Source organism: Juglans regia, unplaced genomic scaffold, assembly GCF_001411555.2.
Source record: "Juglans regia cultivar Chandler unplaced genomic scaffold, Walnut 2.0 Scaffold_656, whole genome shotgun sequence".
Taxonomy (NCBI): domain Eukaryota; kingdom Viridiplantae; phylum Streptophyta; class Magnoliopsida; order Fagales; family Juglandaceae; genus Juglans; species Juglans regia.
Genome location: NW_023361419.1, coordinates 1855 through 27883, shown reverse-complemented (window position 1 = coordinate 27883; position 26029 = coordinate 1855). Strand labels below are relative to the sequence as shown.

Below are 26029 nucleotides of genomic sequence, written 5' to 3'. Positions count from 1 at the left end.
TCACTCACTATGGTGCTAGAAATATGACTTTTATTTATTTGAGGTGGTTAGAAGTGTCAGAATGCATTATGGTCTATGCCATTAGACTCAGTGGATTATTTAGGATTTTATGGCGCAATAGCCTATTTTCATAATTTTGGACGAAACGTCTGTTGGAAACTGTGAAATTATTTTTAGGGGCACTTCGAGATTGAATTTCGGTAAAAGATTTTCACTGTAGGTTAATATGAATATTTAGGAATTTTTAGTGTTAAGTTTATGATTCATTTTTTCGGAGTGAATAGTAACCTCGATAAGCACACCAATTGCAGTGTTTCAAAATCACAGTGTGGAATGCCCAAATTAGATTAGAGAAATTTTATTTGGACACTTGGCAAGAACTTAGCCACACTTAGTGAATAATATTAGACACTTGGCACCAAGAGGAACGTTTGTTGGATTTGAAGGAATCAAGGTGTGAGATTATGCCACTTAAGCAAAACTTTGTTTCATCTGCTAAACCAAATATTGCCAAATCAAAGAAGTTTTCAATCCTAGTGAAACCCTAAATGGTGGGAATCCAATTGAAAGCCCAAAAACATTGTTGTAATCAGAACCCAAAATGGTTTCCCTAAAACCCTAAAGTTGGCCTCTAAACATTTTCTAATCCGATTTCTAGCATTGTGTTTAATCACTTGATTAAATCACTTCCGCATGCTATTAATCCTTCAAATTTGTGTTAGAATATCATTATCCAACCTTGTTAACCTTGAAAAATTGATTGGGCCAAGTGATATTGGATTTGGGCTTGATAGCAACCCAAACCCTCTTTAAACCCTAAAATTTAGGCACATTGGGTTTAGGCCCACGAAATTGACCACATTAGCATTGCTTCATGGCTAAGTTTTATACCCCCACTTGGCTGGCCAGATCTTTACAAGAAGGGCCTAGAAGGTTCTTGAAGTACAAAGCTAAAGGGCCACCTCATTCTTTCAGTTTTACACTCCACCTTGAGAAAAGATCTTGGACTGATTTTTATGTGAAGAAAAGGGAACCACTCAAGCTTCCTTTCAGTCCTATCACTCTCCATAGCTTGTGTAAGAGGCTCTCCAGTCCACTTCCCACGAAAAGCAACTCTTCTTTACACTTTTCCTTCATAGAACACAGAAGACACTCTCGGACAGTTTTTCTTACCTCTTTTGAACGTGTGTTTCGAAGCTTTTGTAAGTGTTTTCTCGCAAATGTTCCTTCATGAAAGTTCTTTATTTTGGAGTCTAGCTTACGTGGATACCTTATTTGTTCCATTTGGAGATCATTTGATCTGTAAAAGGTTGTTTAGACCCCAGAAAGGTCATTCTGGGCTATAAACTAGAGAGTGTGTTATATTTTGGAGTTTTTGACCAAGCTAATGAATAGATCTTGGTCCAAAATTTTTATGGAGTACTGTTAACATGTGTATATGATTATTGGTTGAGGATTTTGCATGATTAAAAGTTTTGGTGAAATATTTTCATAGGTCTAGAAACTTAGAAATTGGAAGAGGAGAAACAGTTTCCGTTTTGGGAAAGTTTAAATCTTTTATGGTTTAATCTTATTCCAATGGCTTTGATATTTTTATTGAAAGATCCTAAGCCTCTTATATACATGTAAGAATTTTATTTTGAAGATATTGGATGTTATTTTCGAAGATATGAAATTTTATACAAGGAGATATTCGGTTAGGCCAAAGTGATGATGTTCTTGGCTAAATTTATGTTTTGGTTGATGTTTAACCATGTGATCTTGAGTTTGATGCTTGGATCCATTTTAGAACATCCTTTTAAACCATGTGATGTTTTGGTTTGAAGATCACATCTTTATAAGTCATGGATCAAGAGGTTGATCAAAACAAGTTAGGAATATTGCATAATGCTAGATGCATGTTAGGAATATTGTATCTTATATGTCATGAACGGGGGCAGGTAACCTTGTGTTGCATGTCTCAAAGCTTCAAATGTCCGTCCGATCCCAAGCGGAATTTGGGGGCATCACACTACTTACCACAAATCCATCGTAAGTTATTATAAGCAAGCGTCTGATTCTTCCTTACTCGGAGTCTTGTCTTATTGCTTGTGGGAAGACAATAGTGTTTGTGATCAGCTTTTAATTTCGACCTCCAAGCGTAGAAGCTGTCAAAGTAATACAAGGGTAAATCCCAAGATCGAATTCACAGGGACAATGAGAATTTAGCAAGTATTTCATATTTCCAAGACCACATATTACCGTTTGTAGTGACACGAAAGTTTAAAATGATAAGAAAAGAGTAAACTAAATGAGCTAGCAATGAACAAAAATAATATGAAATGAGAAATAAATTTCAAAACTTAACCGCTAACAATATTGACACCTAAATGGGGCTATTTACTAAGGGAGTGTGGAATGAATTATGAGTGAAATTGTCGGGACGTTCAAGCATAAGTAAAGCTGAAAATAAAAGTGAATCTATTTTTCTAAAATTGCTAAGAATCAAGAGATTTAAAGAAAATGTGCGGAAGTTGACTTAGACTTGTAAGAAGCAATTAAACAAACACTTGGGATGCAATTTTCGCCCACTAATTTGGTGATGGATTTACTTCTCTTTTCATTTTCTCTCAACCATTCTCTCATTCCTAGAAATCATGGTCGAATAATATAGCAATGAACCACAATTTTTATTCTAATAAAACCACTTGACAAATTATATGATAATCATAGAAAAATGAAAGAAAACTATCAAAGTGATGTTACTTGTTCAAGTATCAATTGTGTCTTTACGTCTACAATTGATCTAAACCAAGAACAAAGAATTCTAATCTTTTCTAGATGCACATTGAAATATAATCCATCAAGTTAATCATCAAAAGTACTAAATATTGAAGAAAATCCAACCCCAAATAGTCATGGTTTACTCATTGAATCCCAAACTAAAAATCTAGCCTATCATCTCTAGATTAACAAAATGCTCAGAAAGATTAAAATCCAACATCACTAATTACTATTTCAAAGGAAAATTGCTGAATAAAAAATATATTGTATCCCTAAAATGTGCTGAAATCCGAAACTAAGAAGAAGAAAAAAAAGACAGAAATAAAGAAGAAAAGAGAACCGAGCAGACGAAAAATCCCAAAGAAAAATAAAACCCACTAACCAGTTCTTCCGACGCACGAAAATTTTTTTCTTTTTATACTCTCCATCCCATCTGCGTTTCATGTCTTCCAGCTGCCCGTTTTGATCTCATCTCCTGCGTTCCACTTCGTGCATCCCTGCTGCTATGCGTTTCTGCCCAGAACCAATTTCTGCGTTTTGAGCATGCGTGAGTCGTGGCCTTTTCATGTGTTTCGAGCCAGCCCCGCGTCCGCGTTTCATCTCTCTATTTCCTGCATTTTGAGCCAGCCCAGCACAGATCCGCTTCAGCCCAGCTTTTCCACTTCGTGCGTTTTGACTCCAGCCCAGGTTCGCGTGAGTGCCCTGCTGTGAGTGTGGGAATGTGCTGCTGCACCATTTCACCTCCAGCTCCTGCGTTTCGCGTGCTTCAGTCTGTTGTCCGTGCGTGAAGCTCCTCAAGCCCCTGCGTTTTGCATCTGCGTGGGTTGAGTTTCCTTTTTTGATGTTGTTGTGCCAGTTGGGTATTTCCAAGAATACCCATGTAAATTAATATTTTTCTCATAATGTCCTGCAACATAAATAAAATATGAGGAGTAAAATTTTTGGAGTATTAATTTTGGTGTGAACTAATTGCAATACAACTCCTTTCAAGTGTAAAATATCAAAATTCAATATTAAGTCAAGAACTAAAAATTATTACATAATTAAGTGCTTCATTCATATTTTGGTTAAACAAATCATTCACTTTAGCAGCTTAAATCATGTAATTTTTGACACTTTATCACACCCCCCAACTAGCTTTTTGCTAGTCTCTAGCAAACAATGTGATAAAAATATTGTAGGTTCCAAGAATGAGCTACTAAACTCAGAAATCTCTACAAAAGATCAATCATATTGAAATCCTGGGCATTAGAATATAGTCAAGTCAGGTTTTAGCTCAACACAAAAGCTTATAAAATTCTCAAGAGCTCAAACAAGGGAAATGTACTTAAGCTGGAGATCTTTGAGTGCACCAAGTGTGTGAACAGATTTCCATTTGTTAGTTTCAAGATTTCTCACAATAGTTTCAGCCTAGCAACTTTTTCAAGAAAAACCAAAAGGTCTTCACTCCAATTCAAAACCATTACATTAGCAGCTTTCACTCTATCACACTTTGAAAGACCCCTTTTTTTTTTTTAACAGATCTCAGTGATAGGCAGCCTTTTCCAATGTACTTGCACTTTTTCTCTCTTTTTTTTTTTTTTTGTGCATGATCTCTAGCCTGCCCCTTTTCTCATGTACTTTTACAGCTTCTTTTTTTTTTTATTATTATTATCATCACACTTTTCCTAGGCCATTAAGATATGGTTCATTGTAGTTCTTGAGTTGCTTAGAAGAAACCACTGGTTGTCATCAATCAAACCACAAAAAGTATCTGCTTGTGTCAATTAAGGTCATCAACTAATAGCTTTGAAGTAAATTTCCCAAGTTTGAGTTGCTAAGACTTATCATAAGGTCAAGTGTCTAACTTAAACCTAAACTAAAGAGAATTAGTGTAGCCCAAAACTGCAACTATCTGATCTTAAGTAGAGAAGTGTGAAAACAGTAGTTTGGTAGCAACAAAAAATTCAGACCCCACAATTATTAATCCTGAGAGACTAATGGTAGAAGACTCTCCTTACCCCCCAACTAAAAATGGGCAGTGTCCTCAATGCAAATCATGAATAAAACAAGGCATGAAAGAAAATAGGGCCGAAGGATAATACCTGAGATGGCTGAAAGGATTGTGAACGTAAAAATGAAACCATAAAAGAATAAACAATGGACCTGAAAAGATATACTAAAGAAAAAGAAGAACAAAAAAGAAAGAACAAAACATAGAACTGAAACAAATAAAAGCAGAAAAATAAAAGGAAAAGAAAGAGAAAAAAAAATTAAAGCAAAACAAAAATGAGCTAAGGACCATGAGAATAAGTGGGATCTTCCAAAGGAATGGAAGTATCCTCATGTGAAAGTTTTGCCAAAAAATGTTTAAGTCGTTGGCCATTAACTTTGAAAGTATTTCCATTTTGAGGATTAGTAATCTCAACAGCTCCATATGGAAACACAGCCTTAACTACATAAGGCCCACTCCACCTCGATCTTAATTTTTCTAGAAATAGATGGAGGCGGGAATTGTAAAGGAAGACTTGCTCATTGGGCTCAAAATTCTTTCTTTGGATGTGCTTGTCATGTAATACCTTCATGCGTTCCTTTGATAATTTAGAATTGTCATATGCATCTCGCCTAAACTCATCCAATTCTGAAATCGAAATTTTCTCACAGAACCAGCATGGTCAATAGAAAAATTAAATTGTTTAACAACCCAATGTGCCTTATGTTCAAGCTCAACAGGAAGATGACATGCATTTCCATATACCAAGCAATAAGGGGACATGTTAAGAGAGGTTTTAAAGGCTGTCCTATAAGCCCAAAGTGCATCAGTAAGCCTTAAAGACCAATCTTTTCTGTTGGGGTTGACTGTTTTTTCTAAGATGTGCTTAAGTTCCCTATTAGCTCATTCAGCTTGCCCATTCATTTGCGGGTGATATGGAGTGGAAACCTTATGGCGTATACCATATTTTTTCATGAGGGCAGCAAATGGTTTGTTGTAAAAATGAGTTCCATTATCACTAATGATAGCTCTAGGCATGCCAAATCTAGCAAAAATGTTTTCTTTCAAAAACTTAAGCACAATCTTATGGTCATTTGTTTTACATGGAATGGCTTCAACCCACTTAGAAACGTAATCAACAGCCACGAGGATATACAAATAACCAAAAGAAGATGGAAATGGTCCCATAAAATCAATTCCCCAACAATCAAAAATCTCAATGACCAAAATGGGTTGTAAAGGCATCATGTTTCTCTTAGTGATCATGCCTAGTTTTTGACATGGCTCACAAGTTTTGCAAAAATCATACGCATCCTTAAACATACGCGGCCAATAAAACCCACTTTGTAAAATTTTTGCAATGGTTTTATTTGCAGAAAAATGCCCCCCACAAGCCTCATTATGACAAAAAGAAAGAACAACTTGTATCTCCTGATCAGGCACACATTTCCTTATGATTTGGTCAACAAGTAAGGATCATCATAGAAGAATGACTTTACCTCATGCTTGAATTTTCGTATGTCTTGAGCACTCCAATGGGGTGGAGTTTGTCCTGTCACCAAAAAATTAACTATGTCAGCAAACCAAGGTAAATTTTCAACTGACATTAATTGTTCATCAGAAAAAGAGTCAAGGATAGGGATAGTGTGCTCATTTTCAGCAAATGTAAGCCGAGACAAGTTGTCGGCAACCACGTTTTCAGCACCCTTCTTGTCTTTGATGATAAGGTCGAATTCTTGGAGAAGAAGAATCCATCGGATTAAACGTGGTTTAGCATCCTTCTTCGACAATAAGTACTTTAACGCTGCATGGTCAGTGAAAACAACCACAGGAGAACCAAGAATATAAGTTCGAAACTTGTCTAATGCAAAAACTACAGCAAGCAATTCCTTTTCTATGGTAGAATAATTTCTTTGAGCTCCATTTAGAGTTCTACTTGTATAAGAAATGACATGTGAGAACTTATTTCTACGCTGTCCAAGAACAGCTCCTATGGCTACATCACTAGCATGACACATTATCTCAAAAGGAATAGACCAAACAGGGGGCTGCATGATAGGGGCTGTAGTGAGCAAAATTTTCAGCTTATCAAAAGCATCTTGACAAGAAGAGCTCCATTCAAAAGCAACATTATGCATAAGTAACTCACACAAAGGCTTAGAAATAGAACTAAAATTTTGAATGAATCTCCTATAAAACCTAGCATGCCCAAGAAATGATCTGATTTCTTTTACTGTTTTGGGTATAGGAAGCTTGGAGATAAGCTCGATCTTAGCTTTATCAACCTCAATACCTCGTGATGAGACTATGTGACCAAGAACTATGCCTTGTTGAACCATGAAATGACATTTTTCCCAATTGAGAAGCAAATGCTTCTCTTCACACCTGGCTAAAACAACTTGTAAGTTAGTCAAACATGCATCAAAAGAACTGTCAAACACTGAAAAATCATCCATAAATACTTCCAAATAGTTTTCAATCATGTTGCTGAAAATACTAAGCATACATCTTTAGAAAGTAGCTAGTGCATTACATAGTCCAAATGGCATTCTTCTAAATGCAAAACTGCCAAATGGGCAAGTAAAAGTTGTTTTCTCTTGATCTTCAAGCGCTATTTCTATTTGGCAAAAACCAGAATATCCATCAAGAAAGCAATAGAAATCATGGCCCGCAACGTTTTCTAACACTTGATCAAGAAATGGCAAAGGAAAATGATCTTTCCTAGTGGCAGCATTCAACTTCCTATAATCTATACACATTCGCCAACCAGTAGAAATCCTAGTAGGAATCAGTTCATCTTTATCATTTTTCACAATGGTAAGTCCAGATTTTTTTGGAATTATATGAATGGGACTTACCCACTTGCTGTCTTCAATAGGGTAGATGATTCCCACGTCAAGTAGTTTCAAAACCTCTGTTTTTACCACCTCTTTCATAGTAGGATTTAATCTCCTTTGCATCTCCCTAGAGACTTTAGCATTTTCCTCTAAATAAATCCTATGAGTACACACAAGAGGATTTATACCTTTTATATCTGCGATTGTCCACCCAATGGCACCTTTGTGCTGCTTTAAGACTTCCATCAATTTCCCTTCTTGATCATGAGAGAGTTGGGCTGAAATCACCACTGGGAAGGTGTTGTCCGGTCCCAGAAATGCATATTTCAGGTCATTCGGCAATGGCTTTAGCTCTAGTGTTGGGATTTCATTTGCTGAAGGCTTCAAACTTGCTGAAGGCTTCAAACTTGCTATCAATGGTGGGAGTTGCTCAATATTTGGCCTCCATTTAGTCTCAAATTTATTTTCTGCATTAAAAACATGAGAAACATCAACGGGGGTGTCATCAGTGAGGAGTTCACAAATATTTTCCAACTCAAACAGCAGGTTAGTGGGCTAGTATGCCAAATAAGTCTCTTCCTCAAGGATGCTTTCCAACAAATTCACTTCTTGTACATCTTCCAAGTCTTGAGGTTGCCTACAAATATTGAAAATGTTTAGTTCAAGGGTCATGTTCCCAAAACTCAGCTTTAAAACACCACTCTTACAATTTATTAATGCATTTGAAGTAGTAAGAAAATGTCTCCCAAGAATCACAGGTACTTGAAAAGAAGATTTTGGTGTCAAGTGAACATCCAACACAACAAAATCAACGGGATAAAAGAATTTATCTACTTGAACCAAGACATCCTCAACAACTCCTCTTGGCATTTTAATAGACCTATCCACTAGTTGTAAAATGATAGGAGTTGGTTTTAATTCTCCCAAACCAAGTTGCTCATAAATATTATAAGGCAGTAAATTCACACTTGAACCTAGATCTAACAATGCTTGACCAATTTTTGAACTTCTTATAACACAAGCAATTGTTGGTGAACCGGGGTCCTTATATTTTGGTGGGGTATTGCTCTGAATTATGGCACTGACCTGCTCGTAAGAAAAGCTTTCTTTTGCACATTTAATTTCCTTTTAACCGTACACAAATCTTTTAGAAACTTAGCATATGTAGGAATTTGTTGAATAGCATCCAACAAAGGGATATTAATCCTAACTTGCTTGAATATTTCTAAAATTTCAGATTGGTGTTTGTCTTTGTGCAGAGGAACCAATCTTTGAGAAAAAGGAGCAGGTACAGGACATGAAATCTTTTCAGTTTCCGTTTCATTTTGTTCAAACTCACCATTTTCAGCCTCATTTTGTACAAGTTTAGAGACCTTACCAGCCTTGTCTGAACCTTGAGCTGGAATGTTCACCACCCTACCATTTCTCAAAGTAGTGACCTCCTTCACTTGCCTCACATTTGAACTCTCAACCGCTCCTTGTGGTGGCTGACTTTGTGGATTGGGTTGAGGTTGTGCAGGAAGTTTTCCTTTCTCTTGAGAGCTCCATGCCATAGTCATCTTTGTAAGTGTGCTCCGAATGTCATTTATCGCTTGAGAGTTTTGATTGTTGATTGTTGCTTGACCTTGCATAAACTGCTACAAGGTGTTTGACAATTGATGTATCGTCTCCTCAAGTCCCTTCTTTTGCATTGGAGGTGCTTGAATTGCGAGTTGAGAGGGTCCTGGAGCCAAGGCTGCTGGAGCTAATTGCTAGTCATTCCTCCACCCAAAATTTGGGTGGTTTCTCCATCCTGGATTGTAAGAATTAGAGTAAGGACCAGAATATAGTTTTTGTATCATATTTACAGCATTAGATTGGTCCAACAATACCTCTTTGAATGCGGGGATCGTGGGACACTCATTAGTTGAATGCCCATGATCCTCACATATGCTACACTTCTCTGAATTTTTATGGACAGCATGCACTTCATTTACCTTTTTTCAATTCCATAGCTTCCATTTTTCTAGACAACAAGGTTAATTAAGCATGCAAATCATCATCTTCTTTTAAAGTATATTTTCCATGACCCGACTCAACTTGCCTAGACCTATCATGCACATCAGTTGTGTCAGCAAGGTAATCAAAATATTCAAATGCTTCCTTAGGCTGTTTGTCAAAAAATTCTCCATTACACATGGTTTGTATAAATTGGCGTATTTTAGGTGTCAAACTTTCATAAAAAAAACTTATCAAACGCCAATTTTCATAACCATGATGAGGACAAGCATTTAAAAGATCCTTGAACCTTTCCCAACTTTGATAAAAAGTATCAGAATCTTTTTGGGTAAAGTTCATGATTTGTCTTTTAAGTGCATTTGTCCTATGTATTGGAAAAAATTTCTTCAAAAATTCAGTTTGCATTTCCTACCATGTGCCTATGGATCTAGGTCTTAATGCATTTAACCACGTTTTAGCTTTATCTTTCAAGGAAAATGGAAACAACTTTAGTCTAATAACCTCTTCAGTGCATGTTCGGTCCATGAATGTAGAACAAACCTCTTCAAATTCTTTGATATGAAGGTACGGATTCTCGGAATCCATGCCATGAAAATGTGGAATTAATGGAATCATTCCAGGTTTGAAATTAAAGACATTTGCATTCAAATGTAGGATTATGCATGAGGGCGTGCTAGTTCTGACAGGTTGTAAATAATCTCTAAGTGTCCTATTCTGATTCACTACTTCTCGATCATGATTCTCATTTTCAGCCATGGTACTATTAGTGTCAGAAGATGACTCAAGAGAAAGTGATGCTGAGGTAAAAGATGTTTGTGATTCTGTCCTAACCAACCAAGAAGTTTGGTCCCTAGTCCAACCAGTCATACAAACAAGAACAGAAAATAAAAGAATATGCAAGACAAATACAACAAATAATAATGTAAAATAAAATAAAGAAAAATGTCACCCAAGCTGTGAAGAGATAGACAGCGCTACAAACGTCTTCTCAACAATATGAGAATGCTTTGCTAAACACCAGTTGTCCCCGGCAACGGCGCCAAAAACTTGATCAGCTTTTAATTTTGACTTCCAAGCGTAGAAGCTGTCAAAGTAATACAAGGGTAAATCCCAAGATCGAATTCACAGGGACAATGAGAATTTAGCAAGTATTTCATATTTCCAAGACCACATATTACCGTTTGTAGTGACACGAAAGTTTAAAATGATAAGAAAAGAGTAAACTAAATGAGCTAGCAATGAACAAAAATAATATGAAATGATAAATAAATTTCAAAACTTAACCGCTAACAATATTAACACCTAAATGGGGGGCTATTTACTAAGGGAGTGTGGAATGAATTATGAGTGAAATTGTCGGGACGTTCAAGCATAAGTAAAGCTGAAAATAAAAGTGAATCTATTTTTCTAAAATTGCTAAGAATCAAGAGATTTAAAGAAAATGTGCGGAAGTTGACTTAGACTTGTAAGAAGCAATTAAACAAACACTTGGGATGCAATTTTCGCCCACTAATTTGGTGATGGATTTACTTCTCTTTTCATTTTCTCTCAACCATTCTCTCATTCCTAGAAATCATGGTCAGATAATATAGCAATGAACCACAATTTTTATTCTAATAAAACTACTTGACAAATTATATAACAATCATAGAAAAATGAAAGAAAACTATCAAAGTCACGTTACTTGTTCAAGTATCAATTGTGCCTTTACGTCTACAATTGATCTAAACCAAGAACAAAGAACTCTAATCTTTTCTAGATGCACATTGAAATATAATCCATCAAGTTAATCATCAAAAGCACTAAATATTGAAGAAAATCCAACCCCAAATAGTCATGGGTTACTCATTGAATCTCAAGCTAAAAATCTAGCCTATCATCTCTAGATTAACAAAAAGCTCAAAAAGATTAAAATCCAACATCACTAATTACTGTTTCAAAGGAAAATTGCTGAATGAAAAATATATTGTATCCCTAAAATGTGCTGAAATCCGAAACTAAGAAGAAGAAAAAAACAGACGGAAATAAAGAAGCAAAGAGAACCGAGCAGACGAAAAATCCCAAAGAAAAATAAAACCCAGTAACCAGTTCTTCTGGCGCACGAAAAAAATTTTCTTTTTATACTCTCCATCCCATCTGCGTTTCACATCTTCCAGCTACCCGTTTTGATCTAAACTCCTGCGTTCCACTTCGTGCATCCCTGCCTCTGTGCGTTTCTGCCCAACACCGATTTCTGCGTTTTGAGCGTGCGTGAGTCGTGGCCTTTTCATATGTTTCGAGCCAGCCCCGCGTCCGCATTTCATCTCTCCGTTTCTTGCATTTTGAGCTAGCCCAGCACAGATTCGCTTATGCCCAGCGTTTCCACTTCGTGCGTTTTGACTCCAGTCCAGGTTCGCGTGAGTGCCCTGCTGTGAGTGCGGGAATGTGCTGCTGCACCATTTCACCTCCAGCTCCTGCGTTTCGCGTGCTTCAATCTGTTGTCCGTGCGTGAAGCTCCTCAAGCCCCTACGTTTTGCATCTGCGTGGGTTGAGTTTCCTCTTTTGATGTTGTTGTGCCAGTTGGGTATTTCCAAGAATACCCATGTAAATTAATATTTTTCCCATAATGTCCTGCAACATAAATAAAATATGAGGAGTAAAATTTTTGGAGTATTAATTTTGGTTTGAACTAATTGCAATACAACTCCTTTGCAAGTGCAAAATATCAAAATTCAATATTGAGTCAAGAACTAAAAATTACTACATAATTAAGTGCTTCATTCATATTTTGGTTAAACAAATCATTCACTTTAGCAGCTTAATCATGTAATTTTTGACACTTAATCAGTTTGTTTGCTTGAGAAGAAAGTGTAAGAAAATGGTGTTTGAAACTTGGAAGAGAGAAATCTTCTAAGTGGCTTGTAGGGGAGTGTGGCGAAGAAGAGAGGCAAGTGCAAGGAGATCCAAAAATGCCAAAGGAAAGCCTTTGGGTGTGGCCTCTTCCCTTTTTATAAACCTCTTCAAGTCCCTCCTAATTTCCCCCATTGGATGCTAGACGACCTATGCATGTGTGCCATGTGGCAGATTCTTCTCCCCTTGGCCGAAACTCTCCCACTTCCTTGTGCATCATTACCTTACTTTGGGAAGACAAAGAGTCCCTTGGACAAGTGGCGTGTGCCTTGCCCAACCCAAAACCTTAATGTCCTTTGGAGTATTTTTAGTGAGTCTAGGTTCAATGAACCTTATGTGCAAATGTTCTTTTAACCAAAAACCCTACATCTCCCTAGAGAGTGGGCGTCTGCATGCATGCCAAGTGGCATAGGCTTGTGGGTAAGTGTGTGTGCTACCCTTGTGATGCCCCCAAATTACATTTGGGATTGGATGGACATCTTAACATGCATCTAGAATTATGCAATATTTGCAGCGGATAATTTTTTTCTATAGCAATACTATGCACCAAACTGAAAATATCTCAAATACTTAAAACATACGTCATACATAATGACGTACTAAACAATTGAGATCACAATGCTAGTCCAAAATGGCTGTCATCAAAAGAGTATTGGAGATTCAACTCCATAGTATAAGTAGTAATTTAAATTAACTACTATCTTATCATCGACGTCGCACCGTTACTTAGTCGACCGTTTCCAGTTGGTCGATTCCCGACTCCTCTACAGATCCTGTAACAAGATCTACCATTCGGGGGGAGAATGGTAGTTGAGACTACCACAGTGAGATTTAATTACAAATTTCAGCAAGTTAATAGAAAACCTCCACACAGGTTAATGATGCATGCATGACAGTAAAAGCATGAATGCATAATCAAAGTCATAAGTAAGCATAGTATAACTTAACGTAAAACATAACATAACTTCACATATGACATAGCATAACTGGCGTAACTTGAACCGAAATGTGAACCGAAACTTGACTTGACATGGCATAAACGTGAGCTTGAAACATAACATGGACTTGAAACATGGTATAACATGAATATGAATATAACATAACATGAACATGAACTTGAAACATAACATGAATGTAAACATAACATAACATGAATGTGAACTTGAACTTGAACACAACATGAACGTGAACATAACATAACACGAACTTGTACTTGAACATAACATGAACTTGAACTTGAACATAATATGGGCTAGAAACATAGCATGAACGTGAACATAACATAACATAAACTTGAACATGACATAATATGAACTTGAAACATATTCTTACCTCATGGAATTACCATGATGTTCTTGTCTCGTGGGGTTACCACGATAGAGTAGTCTTATCTCATGGGGTTACCATGATAGAGTAGTCTTATCTCATGGGATTACCATGATTTAACAATAACCATGAACTGAACAATAACTTAACTATATGAGGACTTATATGAACGTGAAATACATGAACTTGGAATCTTATTCATTTAACTTGATAAAAGTAAACATGTGGGTGCAACATGGGTCCCCTAGAGCCATGTGTCCCTACCAATTACTGCATCACAACACATGGAATCTAGACCAGCTGTGAGTGCATTCATATGTGCTCCACAGTTATTGTGGCCCCACGTATTCTGTGTCACAATTACTATGTCTCACATAGTATATGCGCCACAATTGCTGTGACCCCATACGTCAAGCGTCACAATTGTTGTGACCCCATAAACTGTTTGTGCCACAATTGCTGTGGACACACGTGAAATAAAATATGGCTCCATCAGTGTTAGTGCCTAGTGCGCTCCGGTGACCAGATAGTTAGGCCTCATCTGCAACCTGTTGACTGTATTTCATCAACCCAGGAAATTTCACACCTATTTAAACACTCCAGTGTAACAACCCGCTAGAAATTCATTGGTGGAATTTCAATTGACTTTAGGAATCTCGTAAAAACCTCATAAATTTTTATGAATCGACCAATCGCATAGGTTTTAGTCTATCAACATAGTCAGTGTTATCACTCACTATGGTGCTAGAAATATAAGTTTTATTTATTTGAGGTGGTTAGAAGTGTCAGAATGCATTATGGTCCACGCCTTTAGACTCAGTGGATTATTTAGAATTTTATGGCGCAATATCCTAATTTCATAATTCCGGACGAAACGTCTGTTGAAAATTGTGAAATTATTTTTAGGGGCACTTCGAGGTTGAATTTCGGTAAACGATTTTCACTGTAGGTTAATATGAATATTTAGGAATTTTTAGTATTAAGTTTATGATTCACTTTTTCGGAGTGAATAGTAACCTCGATAAGCGCACCAATTGCAGTATTTCAAAATCATAGTGTGGAATGTCCAAATTAGATTAGAGAAGTTTTATTTGGACACTTGGCAAGATCTTAGCCACACTTAGTGAATAATATTAGACACTTGGCACCATGAAGAATGTTTGTTGGATTTGAAGGAATCAAGGTGTGAGATCATGCCACTTAAGCAAAACTTTGTTTCATCTGATCAACCAAATTGTGCCAGACCAAAGAGGTTTTCAATCCTAGTGAAACCCTAAATTGTGGGAATCCAATTGAAAGCCCAAAAGCTTTGTTGAAATCGAAACCCTAAACGGTTTCTCCAAAACCCTAAAGTTGGCCTCTAAACCATTTCTAATCCGATTTCTAGCATTGTGTTTAATCACTTGATTAAATCACTTCCACATGCTATTAATCCTTCATATTTGTGCTAGAAACATCATTATCTAACCTTATTAACTTTGAAAAGTTGATTGGACCAAGTGATATTGGATTTGGACTTGATAGCAACCCAAACCCTCTTTAAACCCCAAAATTTAGGCCCATTCGGTTTAGGCCCATTTAAGGCCCACGAATTTGGTCACCATGGGTTTGCTTCATGGTTAAGTTTTGTACCCCCACTTGGCTGGCCAGATCTTTACAAGAAGGGCCTAGAAGGTTCTTGAAAGACAAAGCTAAATGGCCACCTCACTCTTTCACTCTCACACTCCACCTTGAGAAAAGATCTTGGTCTGATTTTTATGAGAAGAAAAGGCCAACACTCAACCATTCCTTCAGTCCTATCACTTCCCATAACTTGTGTAAGAGGCTCTTCAGTCCACTTCCCACGAAAAGCAGCTCTCCTTTACACTTTTCCTTCATAGAACACAAAAGACACTCTCGGACAGTTTTTCATACCTCTTTTGAACGCCTGTTTCGAAGCTTTTGTAAGTGTTTTCTCGCCAAGTTTCCTTCATGAAAGTTCTTTCTTTTGGAGTCTAGTTTACGTGGATACCTTATTCATTCCATTTGGAGATAATTTGATCAGTCGAAAGTTGTTTTAGACCCAGAAAGGTCATTCTGGGCGATAAACTGGAGAGTGTGTTATATTTTGGAGTTTTTGACCAAGCTAATGAATAGATCTTGGTCCGAAATGTTTATGGAGTACTGTTAATATGTGTATATGATTATTGGTTGAGGATTTGTTTTATGATTAAATGTTTTGGTGAAATATTTTCTTAGATCTAGAAACTTAGAAACTGGAAGAGGAAAAACAGTTTCTGTTTTGAGAAAGTTTAAGTCTTTTATGGTTTAATCTTATTCCAATGGCTTTGATATTTTTATTGGAAGATCCTAAGCCTCTTATATACATGTTAGAATGTTATTTTGAAGATATTTGATGTTAGTTTCGAAGATATGAAATTTTATGCAAGGAGATATTCGGTTAGGCCAAAGTGATGATGTTCTTGGCTAAATTTATATTTTGGTTGATGTTTACCCATGTGATGTTGAGTTTGAATCTTGGATCTGTTTTAGGACACCTTTTTGAACCATGTGATGTTTTGGTTTGAAGATCACTTCTTTATAAGTCATGGATCAAGAGGTTGATCAAAACAAGTTAGAAACAAAATTCTGTTTTGAACTTTGAAGAGAAACCAAAAAGTTCAAGTATGGTTTTAGTGATTTTGATGACTTTTATTCATGATTCAAAACATGATTATTCTTAAGAATATGTTATGAGTGTAGTAGAAGAAAAATTTTGGTTTAATCATGAGTTTTGAGGTTTGAAAGAATTACAACAAAAAGCAAAGGAAATAGCCTTGTAAGTTTCGGCCATATAGAGTTTTGATGGTTGTGTTTAGTTTTAAATTTTTCTGAATTGATATTTGAGCTTAGGACAAAATTTACATAAGGTATGTAAATTTTGGTCATTTTTGGAGTTAGGATGCAAAATTCTTAAGTTAGGGGTAAAATGATCATTTTCCCACATGTAGAGGGTAAAATAGTGATTAAGTTCCAAATTTTAGAAATCACTACTTTCAGTTTCCCGTGATCGCACTTGAGTTTTGTCTCGAAGCGCGAAGATCGAGGTAAGTTAACTTTTAACTTACTATCAATTTAATGTGTATGTGTGATAAGTAAGGGAACTAAATTGTATGTATGCATGTTATCATATGTGCCACGCCAAGTCATTACATATTTATCTGTTACACAGACTTTATTCTGTCATGAATTATTCATCTGTTACACAAGATATTGTGTCACGTATTGCTATACATGCTATACGTTGCAAGTATGTCATGTTAAGTTAAGTATGCCATCTGTTACATGTATTTCTTGTCATGTAATATTCATTGTCACATGTTACGCCATGTTAAGAAATGTTGCCTGTTATATGGTATGCCATGTTACGAAATGTTGCATGTTACATGTATGACATGTTATGAAATGTTCTTTGTTACATTTATGTCTCGAAGTATGTCATGTCTGTCGTCCTACGTCCATGTCACGTTATGTTACGTCAAGATTTCTGTCTTTTATGTCACGTTCATGTTACGTCACGTTACGAAATGTCATGTCTGCCAGTTAAGTCATTCATGTCAATCACGACCCTAAGTGCTAGGATGGGGTAATATCCTAGTGGAACTCCTTTGTTCACGCTGGAGTGTCTAAATAGGTGTGAAATTCCCTGGGTTGACGAAGTACAGTCAACAGGTTGCGAATGGGGCCTAATTAGCTGGTCACCGGAGCGCGCCAGGCACTAACGCCGATGGTGCCACACATTATGTTACGTGTGTCCACAGCAAGTGTGGCACAAACAGATAAGTCATGGGGCCACAACAACTGTGGAGCATGAAGTATGGGGCCACAACAACTGTGGAGCATACACTACGTGAGACACAGCAATTGTGACACGTAGAATACGTGGGGCCACAACAACTGTGGAGTACGTATTAACGCACTCACAGCTGGTATAGAAACCTGTGATGTGATGCGGTAATCGGCAGGGACACACGGCTCAAGGGGACCTGTGTAGCACCCATATGGTCACTTTAATGATTAAGTCTATTGAATAAGATTCCAAGTTCAAGTCATGTTTCACGTTATGTTATGTTCAAGTTTACGTTCATGCAATCATGGTAATCCCATGAGACAAGAATATGTTCCAAGTTTATGTTACGTTATGTTCCAAATTCACATTTATGTTATGTCATGCTTAAGTTCATGTTCAAATTATGCATGTTCATGTTCATGTTATGTTTCAAGTCCATGTTATGTTTCAAGTCACATTCATGCTAAGCTTCAGTTTCAGTTTAAGTTATGCCAGTTATGTTATGTTGTATGTCAAGTTATGTTATGATTACTTATGATTTGATTATGCATTCATGCTTTTACTGCCGTGCATGCATCATTAACCTGTGTGGAAGTTTCCTGTTAACTTGCTGAGATTTGTAATCAAATCTCACTGTGGTAGTCCCAACTACCATTCCCCCCGAATGGTAGATTTTGTTACAGGTTCTGAAGGAGAATCGGGAATCGACCAACTGGAAACGGTCAACTAAGCGACGATACGATGTAGGTGTTAGTACAGTAGTTACCTCAGATTACTACTTGTATTTGTGGAGTTCAATCTCCATCACTCTTTTGATCACAACCATTTTGGACTAGTGTTGTGATATCAGTTTTTGAGTATGTCATTATGTATGAAGTATGTTTTAAGTATTCGGGATATTTTAGTTTGGTGCATAGTATTGCTGAAGAAAAAAGTATCCGCTGCGAATATTGCATAATGCTAGATGCATGTTAGGAATATTGCATCTTATATGTCATGAACGGGGGCAGGTAACCTTGTGTTGCATGTCTCGATGCTTCAAATGTCCGTCCGATCCCAAACGGAATTTGGGGGCGTCACATCCAGCATGAATAGAGGAGTTCCACTAGGATATTACATCATCCTAGCACTTAGGGTCAAGATAGACATGAATAACTTGACATAATTGTTCTCGAAATACACAAACTGTATTTGAGACGAAATGTGACTTGAATACGAAAGGATAGAAGCCCTGACATAGCATAATATGATATGAACGTAATTCAAAAGACATGATTTACTTGAGATAGAAATATGTCATTCAACAGTGAACATTATATGACATGGCATACATGTAACAAATGGCACAACGTAACATGACATACTTGCAACATTTAATAATGCGTGACAGAATATATTGTGTAATAAATAAAAAATTCATGACAGAATAAATTCTATGTAACAGATGAATGTGTAATGATGTGGCATGACATGGCATATATTGTAATAGCCCACTAGAAATTCATTGGTGGAATTTCTATTGACTTTAGGAATCTCGTGAAAACCCATAAGTTTTTACGAATCGACCAATCGCTTAGGTTTTAGTCTGTCATCATGATCAGTGTTATCACTCTCTATGGTGCTAGATTTATGGGTTTAATTATTTGAGATAGTTAGAAGTGTCAGAATGAGTTATGGTCGGCGCCATTAGACTCAGTGCATTATTTAGGATTTTATGGCGCAATAGCCTATTTTCATAATTTCGGACGAAATGTCTGTTGGAAATTGCGAAATTATTTTTTTAGGGGCACTTCGGGGTTGAATTTCGGTGAACGATTTTCACTATAGGTTAATATGAATATTTAGAAATTTTTAGTCCTAAGTTTATTATGTTTCTTTTTAGAGTGAATAGTAATCTCGATAAGCGCACCCATTGCAGTGTTTTCAAAATCACAGTGTGAAATGTCCAAATTAGGTTAGAGAAGTTTTATTTGGACACTTGGCAAGATCTTAGCCACACATAGTAAATGGTATTAGACACTTGGTACAAAGAAGACCCATTAGATAGATTTGTGAAGGAATCAAGGTGTGAGATTATGCCACCTAAGCAAAGCTGTGTTTCATCTGTTCAACCAAATTGTGCCAGACCAAAGAGGGTTTCAACCCTAGCAAAACCCCAAATGGTTGGAATCCAATTGAAACCCCAAAAACTTGGTTGAAACCAAAACCCCAAATGGTTTTCCCAAACCCTAAAGTTGGCCTCCAAACCCTTTTTAATCCGATTTCTAGCATTGTGTTTAATCACTTGATTAAATCACTTCCACATGCTATTAATTAATCAAATACTTGTTAGGACATCATTATTCAACCTTTTAAACCTTGGGATTTTGATTGGGCCAAGAAAAATTGATTTTGGGCTTGATAGCATCTCAAACCCTAACCAAACCCCATTTAAACCCCAATTTGAAGCCCACTTGATGGGGCCCACCAAGGCCCACGAAATTGGCCACCTTGCCAAAGCTTCTTGGAGAAGTTTCCTCCCCCACATGGCAGACCATCCACTGCCATTGGCTGCACCCAATAGTGCCTTGATGTGAAGGAGAAATCCACTCCATCAACTTCCATCTTTCACAGCTGCTGCAGGCAGTCTCTGCCCCTCTCTATTCTCCACTTTATGTCACATAGCCACCTCCAATCAAGGGTCATTCAAGCCCATAACTTCCCCCTCCAGAAGTCTAAAGTCGTGCAAGACACACTTCTCTCCATTCTATCACTTCTTTCTCCCGTTCTTAGAGAGAAACCCAAAAGAGCTCTCTCGGGCAGATTTCTGGGTATTTTTGCGTGGCTATTTGTGATCCCTTGTAAGTATTATCTCACGATTACTCCTTCATATAAGTTGTTCGTCTTTGAGTCTAGTTTCCGTGGATATCTTATTAGTCTCATTACATGCTCATGTGATCGGTCAAAAGTATTTTTAACCATGAAAAGGTCATTCTGGGCGTGAAACTGGAGAGTATCTTATGTTTTGGAAGTTTCGACCAAGCTAATGGACATATCTTGGTCCGAAAATTTTATGGAGTGTTGTTAACATGTGTTTATGAATGTTCATTGAGGTTTTGTTACTTGAATAAAGCTTTTGATGATAGATTTTCTTAGAGTTAGAAACTTGAAAACTGGAAGTGGAAAAACAGTTTCTGTTTGGTGAAAGTTTGAATATTTCGTGGTTTAATCTTATTCCAAAGGCTTTGATATTTTTATATGATGATCCTAATCCTCTTATATACATGTTAGGATGTTACTTCGAAGATATCTAGTATTATTTTTTAAAGATATGATTTTCTATGCAAGAGGATTTCGGTTAGGCCTAAACTTTGATGTTTTTGAGTTAGATCCATGTTTTATTAAATTTTAGCCATGTGATTTTAAGTTTGATGGTTGGATCTTCTTTAGGACACATTTTTAAACCATGTGATGTGTTAGTTTGAAGATCACATGTCTTTAAGCCATGGATCAAGAGATTGATCATAGTTAGTTGGGAAAAACAGTTTCTGTTTTGGACTAAGTTTAAAACCAAAAACTCCAAGTGTTGTTTTGTGATTTTTGGTGAGTTTTGTTTGATGATTTAAAACATGTTTGATCTTAGGATGATGTTATGAATATGTTAGAAGTAAGATTTGAATTTTTTGGAATTCTTGGAGATGTTTTTATTAAGGTCAAAACTTATGATTTAAGGTTTACTTTTTGTTAAAAAGTTTGGGTCTTTTTACAAAAAGTTTGGTGTTGGTAATTAGTTTTTCTTAATGGATATTTTTAAGGGTGTTTTTTTTTAAACTTAGGATAGGAAGATCTTTGTTACAAGATTTTGGTTTATTCATGAGTTTTGGAACTTGATAGAATTGCAACCAAAATAAGACAAATGGCCTATGTAGGTTTCGGCCATAGTAAGTTTTTCATAGTTGTGATTGGTCTTAAATTTTTCTGAATTGATATTTGAGTTTGGGACAAAATTTGCATGAGGAATGTAAATTTTGGTAATTTTTGGAATTAGGATATTAAATCCTTAAGTTAGGGGTAAAATGGTCATTTGCCCACATGTAGAGGGTAAAATGGTAATTTTACTCTAAGTTGTCTCTTTTCACATTTCTAATTGTTAGTAATTAATTTCTAACTTTTAGAATAACCTTTTACAGTTCCTCGTGTTTCGCGCTTAATTATAGTAGAACGGACGATCGAGGTAAGTTAGCTTTTAACTTACTATCAGTTTAATGTGTATGAGTGATAAGTAAGGGAACTAAATTGTATGTATGCATGCTATCATATGTGCCATGCCAAGTTATTACATATTTATCTGTTACACAGAATTTATTCTGTCATGAATTATTCATCTGTTACACATGATATTCTGTCACGTATTCCTATATGTTGCAAGTATGTCATGTTAAGTTAAGTATGCCATCTGTTACATGTATTTCATGTCACGTAATATTCACTGTCACATGCTACACCATGTTAAGAAATGTTGTCTGTTATATGGATTGCCATGTTATGAGATGTTGCATGTTACATGTATGCCATGTTATGAAATGTACTCTGTTACATTTATGTCCCAACTATGTCATGTCTGTCATCTTATGTTCACGTCACGTTACGCTACGTCAGGACTTCTGTCTTTTCGTATCCATGTCATCCCGTCTCGAATACAGTTTGTGTATCTCGAGAACAATCTTGTTAAGTTATTCATGTCAATCACGACCCTAAGCGCTAGGATGGGGTAATATCCTAGTGAAACTCCTTTGTTCACGCTGGAGTGTCTAAATAGGTGTGAAATTCCCTGGGTTGACGAAGTACAGTCAACAGGTTGCGAATGGGGCCTAATTAGCTGGTCACCGGAGCGCGCCAAGCACTAACGCCGATGGTGCCACACATTATGTTACGTGTGTCCACAGCAAGTGTGGCATGGGGCCACAACAACTGTGGAGCATGAAGTATGGGGCCACAACAACTGTGGAGCATACACTACGTGAGACACAGCAATTGTGACACGTAGGATACGTGGGGCCACAACAACTGTTGAGTACGTATTAACGCACTCACAGCTGGTATAGACACCTGTGTTGTGATGCGGTAATCGGCAGGGACACACGGCTCAAGGGGACCTGTGTAGCACCCATATGGTCACTTAATTAAGTCTACTGAGAAAGATTCCAAGTTCATGTGAAATTTCAAGTCATGTTTCACGTTATGTTATGTTCAACTTTACGTTCATGTCAAGTTTCACGTTTATGTCACGTCAAGCTAAGTTTCAGTTCCAGTTCAAGTTATGTCAGCTCATGCCATGTTATGTCAAGTCACGTTATGCTTATTATACCATGCCATGTTATGTCAAGTGATGTTATGCTTATTATTTCATGCCATGTTATGTCAAGTTATGTTATGTTTACTATTGACTTGATTGTGCATTCATGTATTTATTGTCATGCATGCATCATTAACCTGTGTGAAGTTTTTTGTTAACTTGCTGAGATTTGTAATCAAATCTCACTGTGGTAGTCCCAACTACCATTCCCCCCGAATGGTAGATTTTGTTACAGGATCGAAAGGAGAACCAGAAAACGACCAACTGGAAATGGTCGACTAAGCGACGGTGTGACTTAGATGTAGTTGTGTAACAGCCCGCTAGAAATTCATAGGTGGAATTTCTATTGACTTTAGGAATCTCGTGAAAACCCCATAAGTTTTTACGAATCGACCAATCGCATAGGTTTTAGTCTGTCAACATAGTCATTGTTATCACTCACTGTGGTGCTAGTAATATGAGTTTAATTATTTGAGGTAGTTAGAAGTGTCAGAATGCGTTATGGTCTACGCCATTAGACTCAGAGGTTTATTTAAGATTTTATGGCGCAATAACTTATTTTCATAATTCCGGACGAAACGTCTGTTGAAAATTGTGAAATTATTTTTAGGGGCACTTCAGGGTTGAATTTCGTTAAAAGATTTTCACTATAAGTTAATATGAATATTTAGAAATTTTTAGTACTAAGTTTATTATGTATTTTTTTGGAGTGAATAGTAACCTCGATAAGCGCACCCATTGCAGTGTTTTCAAAATCACAGTGTGGAATGTCCAAATTAGGTTAGAGAAGTTTTATTTGGACACTTGGCAAGATTTTAGCCACACTTAGTGAATGGTATTAGACACTTGACACAAAGAAGAACCATTAGATAGATTTGTGAAGGAATCAAGGTGTGAGATCATGCCACCTAAGCAAAGTTGTGTTTCATCTGTTCAACCAAATTGTGCCAGACCAAAGAGGGTTTCAACCCTAGCAAAACCCTAAATGATTGGAATCCAATTGAAACCCCAAAAGCTTGGTTGAAACCAAAACCCTAAATGGTTTTCCCAAACCCTAAAGTTGGCCTCCAAACCCTTTTTAATCCGATTTCTAGCATTGTGTTTAATCACTTGATTAAATCACTTCCACATGCTATTAATTAATCAAATCCTTGTTATGACATCATTATTCAACCTTTTAAACCTTGGGAATTTGATTGGGCCAAGAAAAATTGATTTTGGGATTGATAGCATCTCAAACCCTAACCAAACCCCCTTTAAACCCCAAATTGAAGCCCACTTGGTGGGGCCCACCAAGGCCCACGAAATTGGCCACCTTGGCAAAGCTTCTTGGAGAAGTTTCCTCCCCCACATGGCAGACCATCCACTGCCATTGGCTGCACCCAATAGTGCCTTGATGTGAAGGAGAAATCCACTCCATCAACCTCCATCTTTCACAGCTGCTGCAAGCAGTCTCTGCCCCTCTCTATTCTCCACTTTATGTCACATATCCACCTCCAATCAAGGGTCATTCAAGCCCATAACTTCTCCCTCCAGAAGTCTAAAGTCGTGCAAGACATACTTCTCTCCATTTTATCACTTCTTTCTCCCGTTCTTAGAGAGAAACCCAAAAGAGCTCTCTCGGGCAGATTTCTGGGACTTTTTGCGTGGCCATTTACGACCCTTTGTAAGTATTTTCGCACGATGATTCCTTCACATAAGTTGTTCGTCTTTGAGTCTAGTTTCCGTGGATATATTATTAGTCTCATTCCATTCTCATTTGGTCGGCAAAAAGTATTTTTAACCATGGAAAGGTCATTCTGGGCCTGAAACTGGAGAGTATGTTATGTTTTGGAAGTTTTGACCAAGCTAATGGACTTATCTTGGTCCGAAAATTTTATGGAGTGTTGTTAACATGTGTTTATGAATTTTCATTGAGGTTTTGTTGCATGAATAAAGCCTTTGATGATAGATTTGCTTAAAGTTAGAAACTTGAAAACTGGAAGTGGAAAAACAGTTTCTGTTTGGTGAAAGTTTGAATATTTCGTGGTTTAATCTTATTCCAAAGGCTTTGATATTTTTATATGATGATCCTAAGCCTCTTATATACATGTTAGGATGTTATTTCGAAGATATCTAGTATTATTTTTTAAAGATATGATTTTCTATGCAAGAGGATTTCGGTTAGGCCTAAACTTTGATGTTTTTGAGTTAGATCCATGTTTTATTAAATTTTAGCCATGTGATTTTAAGTTTGATGGTTGGATCTTCTTTAGGACACATTTTTAAACCATGTGATGTGTTAGTTTGAAGATCACATGTCTTTAAGCCATGGATCAAGAGATTGATCATAGTTAGTTGGGAAAAACAGTTTCTGTTTTGGACTAAGTTTAAAACCAAAAACTCCAAGTGTTGTTTTGTGATTTTTGGTGAGTTTTGTTTGATGATTTAAAGCATGTTTGATCTTAGGATGATGTTATGAATATGTTAGAAGTAAGATTTGATTTTTTGGAATTCTTGGAGATGTTTTTATTAAGGTCAAAACTTATGATTTAAGGTTTACTTTTTGTTAAAAAGTTTGGGTCTTTTTACAAAAAGTTTGGGGTCTTTTTACAAAAAGTTTGGTGTTGGTAATTAGTTTTTCTTAATGGATATTTTTAAGGGTGTTTTTTTTTAAACTTAGGATAGAAAGATCTTTGTTACAAGATTTTGGTTTATTCATGAGTTTTGGAACTTGATAGAATTGCAACCAAAATAAGACAAATGGCCTATGTAGGTTTCGGCCATAGTAAGTTTTTCATAGTTGTGATTGGTCTTAAATTTTTCTGAGTTGATATTTGAGTTTGGGACAAAATTTGCATGAGGAATGTAAATTTTGGTAATTTTTGGAATTAGGATATTAAATCCTTAAGTTAGGGGTAAAATGGTCATTTGCCCACATGTAGAGGGTAAAATGGTAATTTTACTCTAAGTTGTCTCTTTTCACATTTCTAATTGTTAGTAATTAATTTCTAACTTTTAGAATAACCTTTTACATTTCCTCGTGTTTCGCGCTTAATTATAGTAGAACGGACGATCGAGGTAAGTTAGCTTTTAACTTA

At 36.6% G+C, this 26029-nt stretch overlaps 1 protein-coding gene and 1 non-coding gene across 2 annotated transcripts; one reads left to right on the top strand and one right to left on the bottom strand.

The window, feature by feature from the left end:
• Positions 1-6186: 6186 nt before the first annotated feature.
• Positions 6187-9131, bottom strand: LOC118346080. The gene is made up of 4 exons (XM_035687086.1): positions 8912-9131; positions 7269-8039; positions 7029-7175; positions 6187-6539 (listed from the first exon to the last, which is right to left on the bottom strand). Exons 1-4 carry the CDS (start codon positions 9129-9131, stop codon positions 6187-6189), a joined length of 1491 nt encoding a protein of 496 aa, XP_035542979.1.
• A 689-nt stretch (positions 9132-9820) lies between these two features.
• On the top strand, positions 9821-9927 carry LOC118346081. The gene has a single exon (XR_004799473.1). It is a non-coding gene; the product is annotated as a small nucleolar RNA R71 (small nucleolar RNA).
• The last annotated feature ends 16102 nt before the right edge of the window (positions 9928-26029 follow it).